Source organism: Homalodisca vitripennis, chromosome 4 (assembly GCF_021130785.1).
Source record: "Homalodisca vitripennis isolate AUS2020 chromosome 4, UT_GWSS_2.1, whole genome shotgun sequence".
Taxonomy (NCBI): Eukaryota; Metazoa; Arthropoda; class Insecta; order Hemiptera; family Cicadellidae; genus Homalodisca; species Homalodisca vitripennis.
Window position 1 is genome coordinate 47536753 of NC_060210.1, and position 26890 is coordinate 47563642.

General features: G+C 31.4%; 1 protein-coding gene across 2 annotated transcripts in view; it reads left to right on the plus strand.

The window, feature by feature from the left end:
* Positions 1-18207, plus strand: part of LOC124359287 (YTH domain-containing family protein 1) — a 49479-nt gene extending 31272 nt beyond the window's left edge. For both annotated transcript variants that reach the window (XM_046811905.1, XM_046811906.1), the window contains one exon: positions 6312-18207. In XM_046811905.1, the coding sequence (XP_046667861.1) occupies positions 6312-6386 (75 nt within the window). In that variant the 3' untranslated portion in view covers positions 6387-18207. The remainder of the gene's footprint in view (positions 1-6311) is intronic.
* The last annotated feature ends 8683 nt before the right edge of the window (positions 18208-26890 follow it).

Consider the following 26890-nt stretch of genomic DNA (forward strand, 5'->3'; position numbering starts at 1 on the left):
CAAGACATCTCATTGACAATTTGGCCAAGGAGTATCTTCGTCTTCTAAAGTTTGGAGATTCCTTATACAGATAGGTTGTTTAATGAACACGATGCAAGCACGTCCGAATCACTCAAGTGCCAGCGGCACACTAGGAGTATATGAGATATCCAATTTTGCATTGTCTGTAATGATGAAGTCTAAAAATCCATCCATATTCTTAATAGTTTACATGAAAAGGTGATTCACACAGGATGGTTCTGTTTTCTTTAACATTAAAAACCTTATTAATTTAAACAAATTCTCCAATAATAAAAAGTTTTTATTTTTGTGAGGCCTTTCGTACTCAATGAGAACATCTTCGGACTCACACAACTGAATATGTCCGAAGATGTTGTAATGGCTCATTTCATACACCCATCTCACATTCATTTCAATATTTAATTTAATTTAGAAATTTATTAGTAATAACAATTAAGGAATACTTAATTATAAATTGTCTCAAATTTTAATACAAACAATAATAAATACAAAATCAAAATTCTCCTTATTACATATGAAACTCAAAAGTTATAAAGTGAACTAAAGTCAGTGATAGAGAGTGGAGGGATGATTGTTGAAGAGTGAAGAGAGCAGAGGTTTAAAAGTTGAGAGGGGAGATGGATATAGAAGAAGTGAAGCAAGATTAACATTAAGACATTTACATTAACATAAAGAAACTGGTTACATTTATTCAGCAGTATTTGAAAGGTTACTTTATTAAATTCATATTATCACTGAAGTACAGAGAAGCAGAAGACAGACATTGGGTGAGAAAATTCCTTTTAAATTTAACAGTGATCCATTGGAAGAACATAAAACCCAGGAACATTCGATTTGGTTAACAATTCAAAATTAATATAATTAAAAATTAACAAAATTATTTTTCAAATTACATCTTTTATTAAAAACAATACCTAATATTTCTATTTCATTAAGCCAGCACGACCACCCTTCCCTAAAATTTAAGAACTGTATTTAAAAAAATTTACCATTATTGTACCCTCCATCTTGTTTCAAAATTCAAACCTGTATGTCAATTTATCATCATTAAAGTTCACATTTGTATCATACTGAGTTATTTATTATTTCTAGCTCTAATCATCAGAATACAAATTAAGTTTAACCATTTATTTAAAGTGTATAGTAGTAGTATATTACAAAATTGGCGTCCAACGTAGTGACTTAATGAAATATTAATAATCTTTGATTTGAGACAATTTTCTAGATCGTAAGAATAGCCTAGACATAAGTACTAAGTAGTTAGTTGTCATTTATTCATATTGTCTGTCAATAGACTATAGAATTAGGTTATTTAATAACTCACCGTATTAAACATTTAATTAACAATACATTAGTCCTGTAATATTATTCATATCTTTTATCGCAATTAATGTCCTGTGATTTTAATTTAAGATACCCTAAACGGTACCCATTTCCAACAGATAATATGGAAAATAACCAAATGCTAAGCGTAAACCATTAATCCCGGTATCGAAGATGAAAGCAGACAGAGAGAAGAAGCAGAACAAACGCCCACAATTCCTCGCGCTAACCAAGTCAACATTCTTACAGCGGTCGACAACCAATCACGGATGAATAAAAACAGTGCTACCAACACCTACGCGGTAAATTTCCCTAATTCTCTGCAGAGACGTGAAGATGGAGCTACTGCGCCTTCAACACCAAACGTTGTAGTTGAACATTCTCATTATACTCAATCAGTTGATGCCATTGGCAGTGACAGGTCAAATAAGCAAATCGCTTACAAATCCCAATCGACAGCTCTTCATGTTATCATGAACGGTTTAAGACAACTTACTGAAAATTTGATTAACACTAAATCTGAGTTAAACGAAAACCTAAACGCATTAGTGATTGTATTTCTAAAACTAAAATCGAACTTAGCCATGAAATCAAAACTTGTAGGGAGACACTCGAGGGACAAATTAATGAACTGCGAGATAATCAAACTGAATTCCGCAATGAATTGAACGCTTTAAGGGACAATCAAGATCAATTCCGTGAAAAAATAGACCTGAAAATTAAAAAATCCACTGGCAGCATTAGAGATGAATTAAATCATAGTTTTGAAGAACATAAGACATTTGTAAACCAACAGATGAATAACCAACAATCCAAGATATTAGAATCGGTACAAAACAAAAATCAAACTCTAGAAAATAAAATTACTTTTGAAATAAAACATGCAATTGACCAAGTACGACATGAAAACGAGGAAATAAATAAAATGCAAATCAAAACCATTATAAATGAAATTCAACCACAAATCCAAAACAACCATAATAGAATAAACAATCTAGCCGAGTGTATTAATAAATATGAATGTGAATTAGAAAATATAAAATCTAAATCTGAAATTGAGACGAAACCATGTGGATCATTGCAAGTCATTTGTACCGGAGGAGATTCTATAGATAGACAAGTGCCAAAATTCAACGGATGTTCTACCAGTCCAATGGAATTTTTATAAAAATTTAGAAGGTATTACGAAAAAAATATAGGTCGTGTGCAACTTACACACACATCCAACACTGAACATCTCATTGACATATTAGAAAGTAGTCTCGAAGGTCACGTGTCACGATGGTTCCAATTAATAAAACACGATATTAAAAACTGGGAGGATTTTGCACACGAATTTACTACGAAATATTGGAGTCGTGATGTGCAACGTGGCATACGTGCAAAAATAGAATCAGAACATTACAAGAATAATGGAACATTGACTCGTGCTGAATACTTCACCGAGCGTGTTATCACACTACAATCGATTACCCCACCAATAACCGAAGAAGAAATCGTGACCATTTTATCGGAACGGTTTGAACAAATTATTCAGGACAGCCGGAGCGTTCAAAACATTAACACCATTAAAGAGTTCGAACGATTACTACAACGAGAAGACATCCGAGACGGCCCAAAACAGAATAAAATAATTTCATCCCAAAATCACAATTCATCTGGTTATAAGCCAATACACCAGAAACTTCACCAATCTCATCAATCCCCAGTCACACCACATAATAACATTGAACAAAGAGCATATCAGCCAAGGAATCAATATCACGGACAAAATCAACATTATAATGATCGAAACCAACATAACAAGAACTATTACCACCCATACAACAGTCATAATGATAATGAATTCAAGAATAAGACACAACCATACAAAGACCACTACCAAAATCGACAGAATACCCACTACTACCCAGGAAACGATAGACATCACCCCACCACAGAACAGGCACAAGTATGCACTATCGTGCGGCAGGAAGAAAATGCTCGAAAGCCACCTTCTAGTACCGGCAACGACCGCAGCGAAGACTTTCCAGCGGCAGGAAACGGCTGCGCGCTGTAGAACGGAACCGAGGAAACATAGCACCAGGAATAAAATACGAAACTACAGCGCTAGAAAATAACAACCTCGGATATTTAAATCAGAATTATTCTTCAAACTATAACCCTAGTAGTGAATCTCAAGTTAACAACATAATATGTGATAAAGATTTCCTTTTTGATGAAAAAATAGAAAATTCACTAATAACTAATCCTATACAAATAAGATGTCCAGAAATTAACATCAAAATTAATAATGTAGAAACTAATGCCTTAATTGATTCCGGATCATCTATTACTTTTTTGTCAAAGTCTTGGTTTAAAGATAACCAACAATCATTAAAGCCATTTGAAGAACTGCCTCTAGCCAATACTACCATTAAAACTGCTATTGGAAACATTTCAAAACGAATCAACAGAGTCATATGTACCTGTCACAGTAGCTGACGAGACTACTCACATACAATTCCTTATAGTACCGCATCTTGTCAAACCAGTGATTTTAGGAATGGATATGCTAGTATTATGGGAAGCAGAGCTAAACTTTAATAATAATAATACAATAAATATGAAAATAAACAATACAAATGTTATAATGAAGTTTGTAATGGCAATAAATGAAGGGCACTTATGTGAAATCACCACTCAACAAGGCGTTATGCTTAGGGAAGATTTTAATGACTCAAAGTCAACATTTAATGAGTATGGCACTATAAAACAATGGGAAGATAACAAGATTAATAATGAGAATAAGGCTTACATTGATGCACAACACATCATCAAAAGATAATATGTCGGTGGAAGGTATAGTGAAAACTCTAATCCCTACTAACTACATAAATGAAGAACAAAAACAATGTTTGATCAATCTACTTTACCGATATAGGGACGTTTTCTCAGACAAACCCGGATGTTGCACTAAATATGAACACGAATTAAATATAGAAAATCCTAAAAGTTTTAAATCATTAACCTATCCAGTACCTCAAGCATACCAAGACGCTGTACAAACTGTGATTCAACGCATGGAGAACCTTAACATAATCGAGAGAAGCAAAAGTACCTACCAAATTTCTGATTTATCCAAAGAGCATGTATATGGACCTTATCATATCTCCACTTTGAAACCATATAAAAACTCGGTCAACAAAGCTACAGAAGATACTGAAGTTATCGCGTTGGGACCTGTGTGAAAGTAATACTATTTTCCCAAATAAACAGTGTAACTATACACCAGTGACATAGACACTTTTAATCAATACTATATAAACATTTTCCTATTAGAAGGGGATAATAATTTGTGAGTGCAAAAGTATACCGCTATTCGGTACACAATTCATTTAATGTGTATTTCCAAAAAAAAACTATGTCCTTTGACATTGAGTAAATATTTGCCATTGATCTAATGTTTGTTTATTGTATACTAAGAAACTTATAACTTTGTTCGCTGGCTTTGCTTAAATACTACATAACCCTAATTTTAATTTTGTTCTTTTTCCCTATTGTTTGTTTGTTAATTCAATTTATTAAATAGTATGTAAGATCATCAATTAATTCACTCATTTAATGTGGTTCATCCTTCTCTTTAAGTATCACACATCTATATGTATCATTTGCTATTCATTCGTCATTGTATCGAAACCACGTTCATTTATTTCACATGGTTTCTGAGGGGATATTGTAATGACTCATTTCATACACCCATCTCACATTCATTTCAATATTTAATTTAATTTAGAAATTTATTAGTAATAACAATTAAGGAATAATTAATTATAAATTGTCTCAAATTTTAATACAAACAATAATAAATACAAAATCAAAATTCTCCTTATTACATATAAAACTCAAAAGTTATAAAGTGAACTAAAGTCAGTGATAGAGTGTGCAGGGATGATTGTTGAAGAGTGAAGAGAGCGGAGGTTTAAAAGTTGAGAGGGGAGATGGATATAGAAGAAGTGAAGCAAGATTAACATTAAGACATTTACATTAACATAAAGAAACTGGTTACATTTATTCAGCAGTATTTGAAAGGTTACTTTATTAAATTCATATTATCACTGAAGTACAGAGAAGCAGAAGACAGACATTGGGTGAGAAAATTCCTTTTAAATTTAACAGTGATCCATTGGAAGAATATAAAACCCAGGAACATTCGATTTGGTTAACAATTCAAAATTAATATAATTAAAAATTAACAAAATTATTTTTCAAATTACATCTTTTATTAAAAACAATACCTAATATTTCTATTTCATTAAGCCAGCACGACCACCCTTCCCTAAAATTTAAGAACTGTATTTTAAAAAATTTACCATTATTGTATCCTCCATCTTGTTTCAAAATTCAAACCTGTATGTCAATTTATCATCATTAAAGTTCACATTTGTATCATACTGAGTTATTTATTATTTCTAGCTGTAATCATCAGAATACAAATTAAGTATAACCGTTTATTTAAAGTGTATAGTAGTAGTATATTACAATGTTCTCATTGAGTACGAAAGTCCTCACAAAAATAAAAACTTTATATTATTGGAGAGTTTGTTTAAATTAATACATAATTTCCAATAAGAAATGAGCTTCAAGAATGTATTAAAAACCTTTACAACTCATCAGACAGACAGAGAATATGACTACAATTGACATCTAAAATCACACAAAAGTATGCTGGTAGCAGCTACACATGTATACGGTGCTGACATTCACAAAGGATCTTATCTGAAAAATATACCTCGTGTATATTTAATAATAATAATGAAGTATAGATATGGTCAGAAGTCACTTTCTTCTTCCCATTGAAACTTTAAGTGTTAAAAGTTCACCATGTTTCCACAGGATAACAATATTGTTTTTTCTATTTGTAAGTCTGATAAAAATATAAATGAAGAAAATAAGGTTTTTATTAATTTATAATTTTATGCTTGCAGGAACGAGAAGGTGGCAGTGGGGCTGGCCGAGGAGGTAGAGGGGGTGGCAGAGGTGGCGGAGCTCGGAATAATTGAATTGGCCCCTCTCCATCAATCTTTAGATATATTATATTAATAAAAGTTATCGTCAATATTATTTCTAATTTTACTGTATTCAGATGGAGGAGAAGGAAAGCCTAGGTTTTAGTAAATGCTTGTTCTTTCTCTCCTAAGAGGATGGCCACTGTTTACCTTTAAATATCTATGTATTTTTGTTATTAGCTGTAATTATTTATAAGAAGCTTCCAATAAAATTGTTCTTAATTGCAATTTCGTGGGTTTATTAAATGTATGCATGATAAAATTAAATTTGTTTGATAATAATACCAATATTATAGTGACTAACAATATTATAGCAGTCACAATGATAGGTAATTCTTTTGAAAATAGAGAAATTTGTTTTACTCCTTCAAGAAACTTACGTATTATTATCTGTCAAACAGTATTTTGCCGTAAAACTTAATTAATCAAGGGGTTTTTAATAAATAACTTTAAAATTCATATGCACCATGATAGTTAAGAATGCATCTTCATATTATTTCATATTCAAGAGAGAAAAATGTGTACAAATAATTAAATATGATTTTTATTATTACTGTAATTGAAACATCATTTTGTTTGCCTAGTTAAAATGTGTGTTATAGTGGACCAACCAACACAAAGGGAAGAGATTTCGTATTATACTGCACTAGTAAACTATTAAATTTTAATGACCCTTATGTAGTAGAAACTCTGATAATCCAAAAGGAAATTAAGATAACTCAGTATAAGAAACGATTTGATTAAACTTCAAGTCTTTGGGAATCAGTGAGCTATTTTTAATCACAAAAATTATTCTCAGTGTATCAAATATAGATCATGTCACATAATTTATTAAAGTTATTGGGCTATTGATAAACTTGATTGCACAACATTTTAGTAGTGAAAAAAAACTGGCTGGAATTAGTGTTTTGTTTGTAACGATGTAGTACAGTGTTTTCATACATTTTAATATTAAGTGCTTGGTGGAAGTTTTATTTTGGTATAAACAGAGGTTCTAGTATCAAATAACATGAAGTATAACTTTCAAACCCATTTTCATATACAGTTCAAATTCAATTTTCTCAAACTTATAATATAGATTTTCTCAATCCAATGTTGCCAGTTATAGACTCTTAAACATTGACTTAATTATCACAATTTTTAATCTAAGCTCAACCTCACTGTATACTTAAATTGGAATAATTATTTGTTTACCTGTTTAAATTTTTATTAATCTGTTGACACAAATTGTACATATAGTGATTTTTATATTATCAAAAATTATTATTACCTAGTTGTATTAGATGTATTAACATAACCAATGTATGAAATCAAGGTTTTCTAATTTTTAAATTAAAAAAGGTTTTATATAATTGGTATTCATATAAATATTTTAAGTGCAACATAAACTTACTTAATCAGAAAATTATTATAATCTTTGTTTTGGTAAACACATATTTTAAAATATCAAGTTTCTTGTGGGTTTAAATTTTGCTTCATTACATTATATCCTATTAGATACCTAAACCATGTTCTATAAAGTAAAATATATGAATTACTGTTTGACTAAAGTTTCAGTAATGTAATTTTTTACAATATAGTACAATTGTTTTGAATAGTTTGGCCATCCTCCTGTCCCACTCAGTGTTGCACCATTGATGTCAGCTGGGTGTCATATTTAACAGCTATTTCTCTATTGTTGGGTTTTGTTGTTGTGTAGCCTTGCACTTGTCTAAGACATAATATGCAATAGTTTTGACCGATTCAAGTAAGCATTTAGTATTTAAATTTATCAGAACTCCTTTTGCAGCTGTAAATAAAATTATTACTGAAAGAATAATTATTAATTTTTAGATTCATGTAATTATGGTATTGTTGATAGTTTGCCTTTTTTATAAATTTTCAAAATATTTCAATTCCAATTATTTATTAAATTATTAAATTTTGTTAAATATAGATGTTGTTATACATGTTATAAATGAAAGTAACAGAATATACTATCATTTACTTATTTATATTTGTTAAAGTTAAACTAAATACATAGCAAACTGGTGATGTTTAGTACACAGAGATGTTTCATTGGGATAGGCTTAGTATGTTTAAAATTATTTCAAAATTTACAAAATTAACAACATTAATTTATTGTAATAGTTAATTTCAATTTTGGAAAACTTGAGGGTCATTGTAAATAGTGTTAGCATATGTTTTATCATACAAATTTTAGTTTCAAGGTCCAGATTGTGTTAATAATAAATGATTTACCCTTGTTAGCACTAATTTTATTATAAAATTTCACATTGGTTTGATAAATTGACTTGGTTTGTTTATATATTTTATGCTGCAAAAGGAGATTGTTCTTTGTGTCTGATACAGATTGTTAAGTTTCTTTGTTTGGCTACATTATTTTGTTTAATTTCTGTTAATCATCTTATTACTTGGCGTAATATTGTTCTATAATTTGTTTAATGGTATTGGTTGGTTTGTGTTTTAAAATGATTTAATATTATTATTAGAAAATTGTGAATTTTAGAATCGCATTATTGCTAGTCTTATGATTGAGTTTTGACAACATGTACTACCTATTATTACTTTATTCAATGCAATTATTTTAGGAAGAATTTATTTTTTGTAATCTCACCAATTATAATAGTTACACGGTTTTGTGAAAGTGACAACCTCTCTGAAGTAAGTAGTTTGAGATCAGCGTACATGTTGTCAATACTGATCACAAGGGTAGCTGTTAGTTGTATAGAGCGTCAGATTGTAAAGTGCAGTGATGTGACTGAAGTGCAGTTAAAGAACTTCACCAAAGTGAAACCGTTATTTTTCTTTCAATAATTGAAAAAGGACAGTGAAACAAGTTGAAACATTTTAAAACAATTTGGCAAACAACAGGACAGTGAGCCAGTAACGGAACCGAAGCCTTCATTCTCAGACACAGTTTCAGTGCTAGTGTTTCTTTAACTTTGAACTTTACATTGGAGTGTACCATAAAAACTTTAGAACTTTGTTTGGTAACTAGAGGTGTAAGTGGACTTATACGGAATGATATGTAATAAATAATTTAAGACTGCTAATACGGCGTAACTAAACACTTTAAAATTCAATTTCATATGAAATATCTGGACTCTACCTCTTCTATTGAAGTGAGCTTCGGTAAGATTTGAGAAAGACGTTAAATGCAAAATCACGTTATAAAATGTTTTGATGGTTTTAAACAAACATGTATGGAACACTTGCGATAAAGAGTAACCATACTGGAATGTATGTCGTTTGTAAAATAAACAATTGAATTATTTTTACTAGTATGATTTGTACTTAGTGCGCAAGGTTATTTCAGTTAAATTTTATAAATAAATTGACAATTAATTTGTAAGGCGTGACGTCAATTTGGTGTGAACTAAATGAATTTATATATTTATATATATTTTGAGTGTAAATATTTTAACAGAATAATATATTTTGTTGTTGGTGATTAAAAGGATTTGATTAGTAGTAACCTTAATCTTGTTGGCTGTTGTAAGATTTGTTTAATTGAAAAACCAGCCTCTGCCATGTTTTTTTTCTTTTCCTAAATAATTGAAATAAAATCTGTTACTTGTGAAGACTGTTTCAATTATATGTTTATTTCATTAATAATTATTGCTCTGGAATTCTATTATTTTATACTTTTGGTAATCTGCATAAGTCACAATCATTATGAACAAAATTTTAGATTATATACACACATAATAAATCATATTTAGCATTATTTATGTAAAAATGTGTTGAAACAGACCATTAAAATAGTAGGTATGTGTAGGTACTGGGGCTGTCTAGCTAATACGAATCTAATGTAATTTCACTCAAGGGTTTCATATAATTTGAGTGAAAAAAACATTTTTACTGTTGTATTTATGTATTTAATTTAACACTCACAAGACGATGGGTAGTGTTCTACTTGTAGTCTGATCTTGCAAAATGACATATACTTTTTATTATTCAACGAGCAAGCAGAAGTAGTACGGACATTTGCAATCTTTTAATTTTATATTTTCAATTTTTTTTATTTAAGTTCCTTGATTGTTCACATCGTTCTTCCTTCAGGTTTGCTTATTAAATTCCTAATGTATGATTTAACATAATGGGAAAATAAATAGTTTAAAAACTAAATCTGGATATAAAGGAGGCTTGTTTAATCATTTTTACTAACATCAAACGCTGCTTTATCCTTATTCAATGAAATCTGTACTATCATAGTCTTGAAGAAAATTGTATTCATGTATCCTCTGGTGTTGACTGAAGTCCTTCAATTAACAATTTTTCGTGGGTGATGTCAGGTTTCTGATTTATTCTCCTTTACTACTTTTTAAAATGTTTAGTAATTTAGTCACTAAAAGAGTTGAAGTTTTTCACATTTATCGAAAATTATGTACATGGAACTGTATACTTATTGGTAATAGCTTTGTATTCAGTTATTAAAATATTGTAATGCAACCACAGATTAGCTTGTTATATGAAAGGGCAGTCGTAAAGATGGTTTAATTCTCTAAACGTTTGGGTGCATTTTCCCTGATAAGTACACTTCCTGCCACAAGAATTTACTTTTTTTTAGTTCATGTTAATTACATTTTTTTTATATTGCCAGTTACACTTTCCAGTACGAATTGACTTAATTCTTCTAAACTAGTACTGATAAAAACTTCAATTCTCACATAAATTATCAATGTGAGGATCAATATAAATTTTTTTATAATTGTAATGCCATAATATTTCATGCAATTAGTGTTTTGTAATTTATTAAAGAAATGATGAAGATAGTGCAATAACATCTTACTTGATGAATAAGATTGACAGTGTGGTTTTGACTGTTTTGCTATTGTCTAAAAGTACTTGACAAACATTTGCATGAAATGGTTTATAAATTCATGATTTAACTTAATATGAAATAATATGTGACTGTTTACTACCATTTCCTAAAATTCACGTCACAAACCAATTTTTCAAATCTGATTTTTATTATTGAGATTGATTTTGGGTTTTAAGTATTTCAAAGATCTAAAGTAAATTTTTTTAAATAGTGTGGATTTCAAGATCATTCTTTGATTAGCAGGTAACTGTAAGGATGAATGTAAAATGTAGTAAACACTGAATTATATGTAATATAAAATAACATACAATTAGGTAATAACTGATTTTAAGAATACAATATAATCATAAGTTTTAAATCCATCTGTCATTGCTTTTCAGCAGAAGGGAATAGAATACAGAGCAATAAATTACCATATTTCATGGCCTTCATACTAAAGATAAACTTGGAGATGTAATTGTAGTCACACTTTCATAAATGTCATGCTCTAGGCTGAACACTTCTCTGAACATTTGGTTCTATTGTATTTCAAGTACATTAGGTTCTAGTTTAAGAATCATGTGCTCACTCAAAGATAAAAGTTCATCCGTTACTATATTTATTTCTTTTAATTTTAATTCCACATAACGTATAATTTTAAATTACTGATTCCATTTTATTCTTTTTTTAGGCATGGAATTGGCATGATATCTAAACTCAATAAAAAACTAGATCCTCTCAATTCTTTCTAATAACTTATCTTCCACAGAGATCTGGTCATGTTACATTGATATAATGAGATTTTGTTTAAATGTATTGTTTTTTTAGAGTAAATCTGTTACATCTGGATAATGTTAACCCTCCGGCTTAAGTGGCACACCAAATCGACGTTTTCAATGGACTTTAAATCGTTATCCTGTACAGTTATTTATTGAGCAAAGCATAAAATATACGTAGAGATCAAAATGTTGTTTTTTGAAAACACTTTTATTTTATGCCACTCGAACAAAACATTTAATTTTTTTATGTTATAAAAGAAAATAAAAACTTATGTATACATTTTTTTTACAAATGAAATATAATATACAAGATAAATAATATAATATACAAGTCAACATGAAAGTAGTGTCTACTCTGAATCATCTGCTCTTCCATCTCGCATTTTTATTCCTTCAGTATACTATTTTGCAATAATTAATTAGGTGGCAATTTGCAATTCATTTTGTATCATAACAGAAGACTAGAAATGTTAACCAAACAGCTGCCGAATTTGTCACTTGCTCTCTTTAAGTAGTGAGCTTTAAGTGGCAGGTAATAGAAGGAATATTTGTACACATATAAAAATGAATGCAGTAATAGAACGCATAGAATCTTCGGGATAAAATTATTTAAATTTAATCCGATTTAAGGTATGTTTATCAAAATTATTACATAATTAAGAGATGATGTTAAAAGCATTACAAAAGCTAGTTCAAAAAAGATTAAAATACTTCAGAAGAATAACGCCAGATATGCAATTGTAATATAAAAAACCGTGTTACAACAAACTCATTACCGTTATTGTGGTTTACTTTTTAAGACACTACATAATAATGAAAATGTTAAATACTTCGCTACAACTATTACGCTTTAAATTTTTTGTTTTTATAATACAGTAAATATTTATCCTATTCCAAACTCTAAAACTAAATTACTGTGCTGGATGTGTCTTTGTAACTGTATAAGTACGGTGCAATAAACAAAATTCAAAAAATTATATATATAATTTTATTTTAGAACTAAATATGAAACCATTATTTATGTACAATATTTAAAATCTTGACTTATTTAATAAGTAAAAAGAAGACAGCGCAAATGTTTCTAAAAAATAAAGCAGGCAAAGTCGTTGAAAGGGTAAAACTAAACTCATGTCTCTCTTACACTCTTCTCCAGCCTGTCCCATCCATCCACTTGTGAGGGAAATTGATTTAGCTTACTCATAGAGCTTAAATTTACAAAATTTTGTTTACTGTTTTTTTTTTTTAAGAAATTTGTATTTTAATGTTACATTACACATTTTTCAAATCTTGTAGTTGTAGAATTAATACAGAGTAATATTAGGTTATTAATCTTCTGTGTAATCACATTATTAAATAGCTTGAGAATTATTGATGCAAGTTCCAAAAATGATGCAATAAGAAGATAGGATCTCAGTGATGAAACAGTGACAAAAGGCCCCTTTATGTATTATTGTACGACAAAACTCAATTCAAACTCACTGTTTTCATTCAGTTGGGTGCTATTTTGTTTCATTATAATATATATTATATAAAACCATAATATTAGACTATATTACGTTCTTATGCATAAGTTATCAATGCGATATTTTTGGCATAGACATTTTTCTAAAAGTAAGTGTAAAATCGTAATAACTTACCAAGTGATATCCAAAGGGACCAAAAATGCTTTAGGTGATTTGATTTTTATATGGTTCTGTCTATGAAATGCAACTATCTGGACGTATAGCAGAGTGGTGTGGCACAACACTGTGGCGTTTATTCCACATAAAAGTTGCAGAAAAATATTGTTTTTAATTTTAATATGGAAAATATCAGACATTCGTTTACAAAGGACATTTTAAGCATCCATATGTGTACGTGTTTCACAGACACTGTCCAGACAGTAGTCCTGCATTTACAGGCTGAACGGAGGTAACAGAAAGTAGGTATACTTCATAGAGAACAAGTTTGGAAATATTCAAAGATGGTAGCACAACTGTCCAGATACTGTAGGTGAGTCATGAGACAACCCCTGGCCTAGTACACGATGCAGCTGTGTATTGTAGTGTTATCAGTTATTTTGCATGCATTTAAGTCAGTAATTATGTCTGCGACATTAATGCACACAATATTAGTTCGTCTCAAGAGAGGTGATTAGCGCCTTTAATTTACCGTTATGCAATAAGGGCAGGGGTCATTTCGTGACTCGCCTACAGTAGACACTTGCTGTTTTGGAATGGAAACGCTACTGTCCGAACAGTAGCCTGCCGTGGCTTTTTATCAACTAAATTAATTTTAATTGCAACTGAAATGAAGGTGAGAAAAGTCTCGTGTCGCTTTGTCACTGTTGTGATTAGTTCTTGTGCTCTTATTCCCCTCTCCATTGTAGTTTTAAAAGTTACATTGGAATAGTAGCTCTTGCTGGAACCATAAGGAGTACTTGTGGTTGTTGACCTTTACAGTACAACTGTTCAGTGTTTTTCAACATCCTCCATCAGCTCTAGTAGTGGCAGGTATCTATCTTTTGTGCAACTTATGGGAGTGCTTTCACTATTTCTTGTGTTCCAGTATAAAAATCATTTATCGACATGATTCAGGTACCATATCAAACATTAGTTTCTGTTTTGTGTACTGCTTCTTGATATACACAAAACACACAAATCACATGGTTATAAAGCCGCATTTACTCTGATTAATAAACTTTGTAGTGTTACACAGTGCTCTGTCTACCAGATATTGAGCTTAGGAGCTGGCTGTGTTGGAACAACATTGAGTAACTGATTTTTCCCCAAAAAATAATTTTAAACCTATTACACTTTTACTTCCTTAATTTTGATTCTAGTATTATGGGAGATGTCTCGTTTTAAAGATATAATGTGCATTTAAATGTTTTTTTTTTCTTGTAAAGTATTTGTTTAAACAATGAAGTACAAAAATGTCTAATCCCTTTTTTGCATTAATGTAAAAATATTGAAAAAGTTAAAAAAAACAAGTGGATGCGTATTAAATATATCATTAACATTTACCACTAAAAATAATGTAAAAGTGCTGTGTTGCTTGGCGGTAAGATCACCGCCAGCTCAGTCAGAGCAGTGGGCTCTTTATGTGCTTTATGATCGTTAATTAATGTTAGTATTTTTATTTAATGTTATACAGAATGTAATATCTTTTCTGGAGTGTAAAAACACATTTGTTGCCAATATAAATAATTATTGTTTTAGTCTACTAAATCCAATGAAAATAGTTGTTTTATTTCCTGTTATTTCTGTAACTGTTTATAAACAATTATTACTGTATGAACAACCAGACAATTAAAATATTATTTAGTGTAAATAAAAACACTAAATAACTAGCTTGACTCTTTTCTTCTGATAGTCCTCATGGTAGGTTTAGTGTATGAACATGGACAACCTAGATTGTGTGAGCGCCATGTATTTTCAGCCATAGGCTTGGTTTACTTTCATATATTGCTATAAATGTATATGTTTTAAAAAAAACATAATAGCAACTTTTGGCTACCTTAGATTAGCAACGTTCTAAAACTACAACATTTCAAACCCATGACTGCCACTACAAGGGGATAAGTTGACATTTTGTTTTTTACGCAGTGTGTTTATTAGGACTGACATATTCTAAGTGTCTTTAACTTTGGAAAGGGAATTAATTCCATATTCAAACATTCAATAAGAATATGTTTATTGCCATAAAGTTTACACAAGCATTGATATGAGTCATGTTTAAATATAAAAACTAGCAGAAGCCCAGATAGACAAATTTAATAGCCAAATCGCGAAGTTGCCAAAACAATCATGCGACAAGGTAAATATTATTTTAAAATTTAAATAAATAACAGGAATATAACATATAAATAAAATAAAACACAGCCTCATAAACTAAAATAACAGAATTATATAATACTTGTACACTAAAAAATATAGTATGTATAAATAAAAAGTCAATTCAATTATAATTCATTTTAGTGAAAGATTAATTAGGTGGTGCTATCTTTATATAAATATAAAGTAACAAAAAACCTTAAATCGTCAGAAGCTAGGGGCTTTCAATTTAAAAATAATACAGACTGAAACATTACCTGTAAGTATGTATAAGGATTGCATAAGTGACATACATGGTATGTCCTGCATGTGACAACTGCTGACATATTCACATCTTATGTTTAAAGAATGTTTAAACAAGATAATTAGAATAATTGTAACAAATTCTTAAATGTCTACTCTAGGTTTTGACATCCTGAGTATGCCATGAAATTATTTATACTTTTGTAGATATATTATACTTTACTTAAATAATTCAATTTGAGTTAGTTGTATAAAATACTAATTCAACTCAATTACTACAAAGGACCCATTTTGCTATTATTCCTTATGCCTATAAGTTATGTTTGACTATGAAAAAGACACAGTATTTATTATATAAAACCCATTTAGCGATCAATTATAAATCTCCAGCAGTATTTTAATCCTCCATTATCAAATATAAACATTAAATATAATTTTTCAGCAACTTAAATATATTAAGATTGTCATATTGTCAATTCCCTTTGGTTTAAAACAATGTAAATACTTAGATTGTCTATGAAATTATGGCACCTTTTGTAAATAATTATATAATTTTCTTTCATTTATTACTATTATACATTTTTTGAAACGTAAATGTTAGAAGTAGTTGGGGAAATCCAGTCTGTTTTATAGTAATGAGGAGGGAAACATATTTTTTATTTATTGTAATTATTTAAATTTTGTAAGAATTTTATGGTTGTTTTTTGAATAGTTTAGAACTCTTTTGATTAATTCAAATTATAATTTATTACATAAAAACATGATTTTGCGGGACTGTATTTTAAAGCTCTAATTTTAATAATATATTATTTAGAAAGTTCAAAAAGTAAAGTAAGAATTTATGTTTATGATCCACAAATTTCAAGTAATGTTACTTGGAAATTGCATTGGAAATCAAATTAATAAAGTATCTTTATACTAAATCCAGATATTAATTTTGTCATAAATGTTGGGTTACCAATTATCCAGAGTAAGTAATATAGTGGTCTTAAAATTAAACTAGCAAAGCTTGTATTAATTGATTAGTTTATTATATAGCTTGAGCATATTTTTGAAATGGTTGACATTCTCATAATAGTTTCATTAACATATTGAGTATATCCACTAATACTGGTAAATCTGAAGATAGTTAATTGAACCAGTTTTATTTTGGAATTTTGAAGAAAGTAATTCTTTTGTTGCTCACATTTAAATATGTTTCACCTTATTTACGCTATATGCAGGTTTTGTGGGATCTGTTATGTTAATTTTATTCAATGTTGAATTGACATAAAGAAACCTTTTATTTCAAAGTATCTATTTATTTGTAATATTTTACTCACATTAACATTTTATCTTCAAGACAAGAATTATTAAAAATTGTTGTTATGTGGTACTAATTATTCATCTTTTAACGTCTTTTAAGAAAAGGTTTGAAAAATTAACACATGTAAATTATCACACTTATTTTATGATCAATGGAACATAAACATCATTGTCATCTGACTTCGGCAGGTAGAATTTGTGTAATTATTTTAAATGTTGAATGAATTAAGATTGCGTTTCTATTTTCTGCACTTTTTAGACCATTTTATGTGTACATTGTGAAAGCTCTAAATTTGTGGTATCTTCTTTTGTTTGCTAGAGTTTTAAAGGTTGTCAGAAATTTATGATCCAAAAATGTATCTGTAAGCTTTAATAATAAATTAGTAAGTCTCACCATTTATTAATAATATGATCCTCCCACTGATGTAATATGGCTTCGTTACTCTAGTCTAATGTAATAAAGTTTTCAATAAGCATTCAATTTTTATAAATTTAAATTAAATCTTGATGTATATTTTTCTAAGTTTTAATATTATTATGTAAAATGTAATATTACACATTTCTGTATTAGTTTTGTACTCTTATCAATAATTTACCAAATATTTAACTGTAGTCTAATCGTCTACAGAGAAATTCCACTGTTAGTAGTTTGATAGTTTTATATAACTGGAATATTTTCCATTACCTTATTTTATTTTAATAAGAGTCTGATGCGATAAAAGTTTTAATTTTCTAATACAGATGAATGAAGGTAGGAGTTCAAAATCAAATTGATGTCCGCCTTAGACTTGCACAGTTTGATGCTGGTGCGTACAGCCAATAGACGGGGACTTGTTGACTATGAGAATTAAAGATTGTAATACCAATTCTCTGCATGTTTATTGAGAAACCCAATTTCAGTACTTTGGGATAAATTATAAGTTTTTAAAATGGGAAAGCATCTTAAGTTACATTTAAAGTACTTTTCTACATAACAAATTTTCTCTCTTTTTGCTCTTATTTCATGTATTATAATAATAACAACACATTTCATGAGAGCTATAGATGTTTCAGATGCTATTCCATAAATTTATTGATTGTCGTTCTTCAGAAGCATAGCTTTATTAAGGAGAGTATGAAAATAGTTTGTGACCTTCTGACTTAATCCACAAAAGATTCTAAGATAATGTAACTTACTCCAAGCATGATTGTTGCTGATTTTATAACTGGGTGAATAATGTTGGGTAAAATGACCAATGATCTGTCACTTCTTGACTTGAAAACGCAAGATTTGTACTGTTGTATGCTGCTCTCATATCCTCAGTTGAGAGAATCTTAAACCTGGACTGAGGAGTGGCTGGAGAGTTCGAATTAGGTATAGCTCCACCTTCAGAAAGATTGTAAATTGCCTTTAAAGCTTTAATTTTGCCTTTACTTTGTGTTATAAACAAATGGTTTTATTAACCAATCTACCGTCTGGATTTTTCACTAGTGTTTTTCTGTGTAGTAATATATTTTCTCCTGGTTTTTATTGAATGCTTCCACCATTTGTTTTTTTTTTTCTTAAGTTTTATGTAATAGTTATAATTAGATAAATCATCTGCCTTCTCTAATGACTGAGTGATAAGCATCTCAGTTTATCACCTAGAGAGCTGGTTTCGAATCAATGTTCAGACATGGCATTTTCGCTTACTAACAGATAATCGCCTCAGCCTAGCTCGAATAACGATATGGAACAACAGTTACAGGCTAGAGTTTCATGTCTTAAAAAATAATAACCATACTTTAGAATAAACATGTTAATATATTATTTCAAAATTAAAATGGATGAATTTTTCAACCACAAATAATTTTATTTGTTCGACTATTAAGATTCATTTAATCATCCTAAAGGTTTAAACAAGTTTTCATTGGAAGTTAAATTCATACGACTGAAAATATCAATGATTGGATTATTTGACAATCTTCTACCAAATGAATATTTTTGTTTCATCTGATGAACCAACCTCTAAGACAAATTAAAAGTCTCTTAACATCTTGACTAATTTTTCAGGAGCAAAACCAGTATCAGGCTTTAGTGTTGCCACTAAACAGGGTGAAAGTAAGTTTTTCTTTCCCTTCACTGCCATAAACTAAGTTTGAATATAATGTAAACAATGTTGTGGTTGTAAGTTAATTTCAGTGATACCTTCTTCACATTAGCAAGAACATAAATGTGATGGATAATAAACAGAAAATAATTCATAGAAAAAGTGCAGTTATCCTCAATATTTACCTCTTTAAATTTACGTATGTCCTTCAGATGGATCCCCTGAGTGAAAAATCTAAACCCACACAATCCCCTCAAATCATCTTGTTCTAGAAAAATTCAGATAGTTGCCTCGGAAAATCCTAGTGGCGATTCATCTAAGCATATTAAACATAAGAACAAAACTGTAAAAACTGTGTTTTGAGATGAAAATTCCTATGTCAACTGATTGTGCTGTATGAAAATACAATTTTATTGTCTCTAGATTACATTACAGAGTTGGAGTCTACTGCAGTGACAGGTTTGCTACTTTCACCAGTATTGACTACCTGTTACATTTTAATAATATATAAAGATGAGGGTGAAAATAGCATTTAACTTAGGTAAAATATTGTATTTAATTTGTTAACAGTACTTAGAGAACACTGAGGTAGCTTAGCTGATGACAGTTTGGTAGCATTAGGCAGCACATCGCCAATAACAGCACCATTGAACAGATCTAAGAAAATGTTTAGTGAAGAAACAGCGTAAGAAAGATATTTGAAATGTCAATTATCAGTCTGATACAATGAGTTCCTTGTGATTGCCTCAGACCGTTATGGAGATATCATTCAATTGTGCAGATCTAAGTTTATCAAACCACGCACTACTGTTTCCGGATATTATAATTTACGTCACTGACAGACCTCTCCAGCGAAGGACACCAATCCAGGAGAACTGATGAGAAACTGTAATGCTGATTTACCACCATCATGATTGGCTCATTAATGTCATGGTGTTTTTCGGGTTGAGGACTTGTCTTTCTGTCCATTCTAACTGGTACAAATCTTAACATATCATTGGCAAAACGTATTTACTGTCTGTCCGCCCAATATCTCGAGAAAAAATTGTTTTATATATGCTTATGTGAAAATTTACTGAAATTTAATTCCTAAATAAGAAAAATTTAGTTCTATGATGCAATTGGTGGGATGGGAAGCCCAACGCTGAGATGACTTTCTTTTGCCAAGTAAATTTTTTAAGATTTGAAGCTGAGCACCCCAAATTAAATTGGTTATGATAAATACAACTCAAACAAGCATATTTTTTAAATTCAAAGACTCCCAAGTCATGGTCCCCAGTAACAAGAGTAGTCGTAAGCAAACAAATGAGTGTTTTCATTGGGATCTTCTTGGTTGTTATTTACATAAACCATGAAGAGAAGGGAATCTAGAATGAATTCTTGTCTTACAGATTTAATTTTAATGCATTTATAATCTTGACTATCTGATACATATTGGTTAGGTATTAAACATTTTCTTTGGGTGTTTCCCATTGTTTGATACAGATAATCCTTAATCTGATCTCCATTACATTGTTATTACTTCACATAATATTTTACCTAAAATTTCATCTTTACCTGCCTCTAAACCATAACTGGAACAGTAAATATTGGTCTATTCAATCGCCCACAGGGCCAGGATTATCCGCTGTGGAACTACCGCTGATCCCAAGTATGGTATAAGTTTAACCTTGCTGACCATTGCTAAGGATTTCAATTGATTTAAAACAATATATTAATAATTATTTAACAATGTAGAAGTACACCACACAACACATCGCTAAACAGGTTTTCAGAAGTGAGGCTATGGAATATTGTTTATCCCATTGTCCGTAAAGGATTACTACAAAATAGTCCCATGATCATGCCAGATAGACTGCTGCCTCCCTGGGTTCTTGTTGTTTAGAGGTCTTGGAAGCAGCGTGTTTTCTCACTACTGACACAGACAAATTGAGACGGTTTCTGGAAGAAGAGCCCATAGCCTAAGAAAGTTGCTATTAATAGTCATTGTAAGTGTTGTTTGATATCTTTACTCTAAGCGCTGAGAGCGACTTACTTGAAAACATTTGCACAGTTGTTTTTGATAGTCAGAAGATTATGTTGAACTATGTTATGTTGGGCTGCAGTGCTAGAGCTTGTGAGTATATTTTATGTCTCCCTCCGTAGACTAATGGTTATAGTCTCGGTTTTCTAACCGAGAGATCACGGGGTTCAAATCTCAGGGAGGTCAATCATGTACTTTGTACTTAAATAAAGAAAACCAGTGCAGAACGAGGACTAAAATTAGATTTGGTCACGTTGAGTGAAATTAAATAGATAACATGTTGCACGCACACAATGTTTTCAAGTCACTCAACAGCAACTGTACTAACGGTTATAGTGTGAACCCTACAGATACGCTGGTTGATGACGATATTTACCAGCGGGTGGTTAGTAGTGGCTCCTATATATCGCCATCAACTTGCGGATCTGTAGGATTCACATTACAAGTAAGAAGCCGCTAGTAAAGTTGCTGTTGATACAAACGCGTGTGTGTAATGTTATATAGTAATTGTTGATTTTGTATTAAAATAATATTGTCATTTTACTTGATGTTGATGGTCTTATATGTTTTTTTTATTATTTCAACGGCATAACCATTTTAACAAGTAAGTTTCAATTTTATCTAGATGCATAATAATTGACCAAAGAAACTAATTAGTAGACAAAAACAAAAACCATAGAATATGCAACCAGTAAACAAAACGATAGATACATAATGAAACAAATAGATATGAATTGTAAGATGCATAACAAGAAAGTATAAATAGATAACAAGTAATGTGTAACAATAAATAGATAAATATTATAACAATAACAAAGAAAGATGCTTAACAAGAACGATGCAAAACAAGAAATGAACTATTACGTAGGTAACAGTTTTGAAAAACAATAATAAAATAAAAGACTGAGACACAACACAGGCAGGGTAGGTGTAGAGACGAGCCAATAATAATAACAGCTACAGTGATGCAAGCCGGCTTTTTATTGCAGATTTGGATGCGTTAAAGATGTCGAGGGTGGATGGAATGTTGTTCCCTAGCCGCTGAATCCTCAGCATTGGGCCATTTGCTGCATAAGAGGAGGAAGCTGCGACCTTGGTGAAAGAATTCATGGCTCTGGTTCCAAACGATGCCTTGAAGTTGATTTTTTCTAGAAGGTCAGGGCAGTCCAACTCAGCGTTGATCAAACTGTAGAGAAACATCACATCCTGAATACAGCGTCTAGAACTGAGTGATGGTATGTTCATGAAAGGAGCAATATCTTGTATGGGGACCTCTGTGTATCTATAACCAAGACGAACCCCAACAAGTCGCAAGAAACGTCTCTGTATCTTCTCAATATCATCCACAAGGTAGTGCTGGTGTGGTGACCAAACGACGCTGCAGTACTCGAGATGGGGTCTGACATGTGCATAGTACAAAATCTTCAATGAGTGAATGTCGTTAAAGGGCTTGGTGAGTCTCAGTATCAAGCCCAAGTTGCGAGCAGCCTTATTGCATATATTCCTGATGGGAAGTTCACTTATTTTGGTGACACTTATCGTATAATCTGTGCCGAATAAAGTTACTATGGTCAGTAATCCTATCCAACCAATCAGAAACGTTCAATATCCCGCCACCTGATGTTCCCGTAACTTAACTCGTTTCCAACTTCGGTTATGTCAGTCTGGATCCAGTATTAATCTGGCATGAGCGGCTCCCCCACCTGCCAAACTATTATAACTACAGTATTAATCTATAAGCACCTGTTTTTATTGACACCGACTTCTCCCATAGTGTATATAAGTGCTCAATACATCACACAAACTAATTAAACCCAATGATAATATAATATTATTCCCTTTTACAAAAGAAATATTCAATCATGTGGGAGATTTTAATGGTAAACATTCTGAATGGTTCAATAATGGGATTAAAGGCCTTAGAGGAACTCAAATATTTAATGCCTAGTATGACACAGTTTCTGCTAAATAATAATAATTCTCACACCACAGTAGGCTATCCTGGAAGAAGGCCTACCATTGACTTTTCTACGCAATATTTGAATACAAATATGTATTCCTAGAAAGCGTTAAAGGACTATGGGTATTGGGGTAGTGATCACTTTTCTATTTGCATGGAAATTAATGTCACATAACAAAATAGTCGTACGTAATTCCATATCAAAATGAGATAATATAGTACGTGTTTTAATAGGAATTCTAAAAAGGGGGATTGAAGTTATTGAGAAGGCCCCTACATAAGTGTTTTCTTCAAAGGACAAAGGTATTGGATTTGAGGGATTTTTACAGGTTCTTAAGGTTTTTATGCAGTTCTGTCCCAAAACATCATAAGAGACCAAAAGGTAAAAGTTTAATCTTGAAGTCTTGGTGGACACCAGAGTGTTTCAGTAGGGGAGATGCTTGTACCTTGGGCCAGTTTCGTTCTTTCGCCCGTAACTCAAAAGTTATTTATATTTTGGACATGTTTTCGAGTTCAATGAATTAAACATGTTATTAGGACCTTATGGAATTTATTTAAATACTTAATTTTGGTGTTTACTATTTTTTAATAATTTTGAAAATAAATCTTGGTATTGTGTAACTTAGGTCACCTTAACTGTACCTTGGGCAACCCCGTGTTGTATCATGGGCCACCTCCGTGTACGTTGGGCCAAAACATTTTACATCAAAGTGAAGAGGTAAAAATGAAAAACAAATCAAATAACAAAGTGTATTTAAGATTCAATACAAAGTATATTAGACCTAAATCAGGTTCTTTAATTTTAAGTTAATAAGCCCAATACTTATAAAACAGTGTCTTTATTATCAATAACTAAATTAATTATTCAGCCTAGTTAATTATGTTCTGTGCTCATGTAATTAACAGTCACTAGTAAAATAAAGGCCTCATTTCAGTCACATAAAATTTATATTGTGCATCTTGCTCAATTTAGCAAACTTCAAGCCCAGAAAACGACACCGAGAATGACAGCTGTCCCCTTCTACCAATAACTGGGAAGAATAACAACTATGTCTTCTTCTTGAATTCCCCCCTCATCAATTTCTTGAGGCCATACAAAAACAGAAGACTTCTTTATACGCCTAGCAAATTTAACTACAGGATAACCTTCGACTAGATTCTTTATTTGACCAACGTAATGTTTGATTGGGGTCTTTGTCTCAAACTTTACGAGAACCCATTTATTAAGCTAGTTTTTTATTGGCCCCTCAGAAAATATGTCTTCATCTTTTGCCTCTTCCCTCTCCTGTAGGTCATAATTTTCAATTAGGTCTTTTATTCCAACGTTGTTTTCTTCTGATATAAATGAGGCTATTGAACTGTCTGATGACGAATCTTCAATTTTTCTCTTCTTTAGGCCTACTTTCTTTACTTTCTTTTTATTTTCTTTGGAACTATTCCTTTCAAGTTTATCATCAAACAGTGAAATCCTAGATTTAGACTTGATTTTTTTCACGTTGACATTTCTTTTCAAGATCAGTTTCTTCTCAGTTATTTATGCTTCAGTTGCTACTTCATTTTTTTCTGTGGTGTCAGTTAAGATTCTGCATCGACCAGGTTTCCTACCCTTAACAGCAGGATTTCTTCTTTCTGCTTTAGGAAATGGCCTTATTTCCTCTACTGATTTAGGGGTTAGGGGTTTGCCAGTGGAAGTGCTTGGAGTGGAAACCATTGTGCTACAAAAACTGTAAGGAACGGGATCCGATGACGATGAGGGTACATGAGCGAAAACATCTAGGCCTGTATTAGTAGGACCTGTGGTAGGAGAGACAATCATTGAGCTAGAATGATCAGGGGGAACCTGGGCCATCAACCATTTCTTCAGCGTTTATCAAAGTGCTAGTCTGAGGGGAGATGACACAAGTCCTGAACTCTGGGTTGGGCCTGTCACTTACGAGGCTAGCTGAATATTCATGGTCAAGGAATATGTTACTATTAAAAGGCCACACACCAGATGATTTAAACCCAGATAGTATGTTGGAGAGAGTGAAAGCCAATGGGTATGCCTTACCGCAGATACTTGCAATGTTATAAATTGTCAAAGGTTTCCCCGGGTTTGACAAAAACCAACTTTTACAAGAATCGTTGTAATATGTCTTTAAAGGACCAAAAACTCCCCTGTCTAGAGGCTGGAGTTTGTGGCTAGTATGGGGTGGTATTGTTAACATAACAATACCATTCCCCCATGCTAGTTCAATGGCCTGAATAGAAATATCGGACTCATGGTTATCCATGATAATCAATATCTTATCATTCTGGCTTGGTTTCACGTTAATGAAATGGTTTAAAAACTCTACAAATACGTCAGTGTTGGACCAGCCAGAAATGTGGCAAGTGCCGATACTTCCAGGCGGGGCTTCATGAAGCATGTGGCTTTTGAAATTTACACGAGGGAATACAAAAACTGGCGGAATTGAATTTCCTACTGCATTTATGCACGCAAGCATTGTGTGTTGAATCCTCTTTCAGTTGAGGTAATCCCTCCTACCTGTTTCAGTTTCTTTCATGCAATAACCTTTGGAGGAGTTTTGAAAGAAGATACTGCCGTCTCGTCCATATTGTAAATCTTTTCTGTGTAAATTTATATTTGGCCATCACACTTTCATACTTGTCGAAAAACAACTGAACAATCGGTTTATTAAAACCTGATGCACGAGCAATACTCGTAGGTCTTGGAGTTCTTAGCGACAACTCCTGGTTTCGTTTGCGGAAATCGACAAGCCATTGCTCTCCAGCTTGGCAACTGACATCCCAAGATGTTGGATACTTTTTGTTATTAGACTTCACAAACTGATATGCCAGCTTCTTCAAATCTTGTTTTGTTAATCCGTAGTACATAGAGCTGGCAGTTAATAGATAATCCCGCACACACATATCTTCTTCCTTAGAAAAAACTTGATGGATTGAACTGTTATTTTTGTATTCAAATTCTTTATTTCCACTTTCAACGTGAGATTCCAAATGCCTCTGCAGTGTTGTGCACGATACATTGCACAGTGTTGCTGCATTTCTGATTGAAGTTCCTGATTCAAAGACAAGTTTAATAGCCTCCTGCAGATTTTGAACAGACACTTTCGGGCGTTTGATCCCTTCCTTGCTCCTTGGCATCTAAAGTAAAAAAAGGCATTGTAAGAATGTATGTATTGTACTTTGGGCCAGCCCAAGGTACAAGGAGTGTTTGTGGCCCATGGTGCAATGATGGTAGAAACAATCAATTTTTAGGTTAAGATACCTCAACAAATAGTTAGTCTAGAAACCTAATCATAGCGTCATTTTAAGTCTATAAGAACACTCTTTATGAATCAAGTATTAAAGTGTTCATAATATACTTACTTTAAGAACAATGAAGTCGAAACTAAGTCGAAAAATATTTACTTTTGCACTTGCTTAAGTAGACAACAACTAAGGTTAGACATTGGAGTGTTAGCTGGGAAAGGTTCTTGCAGTGATGCCACTAC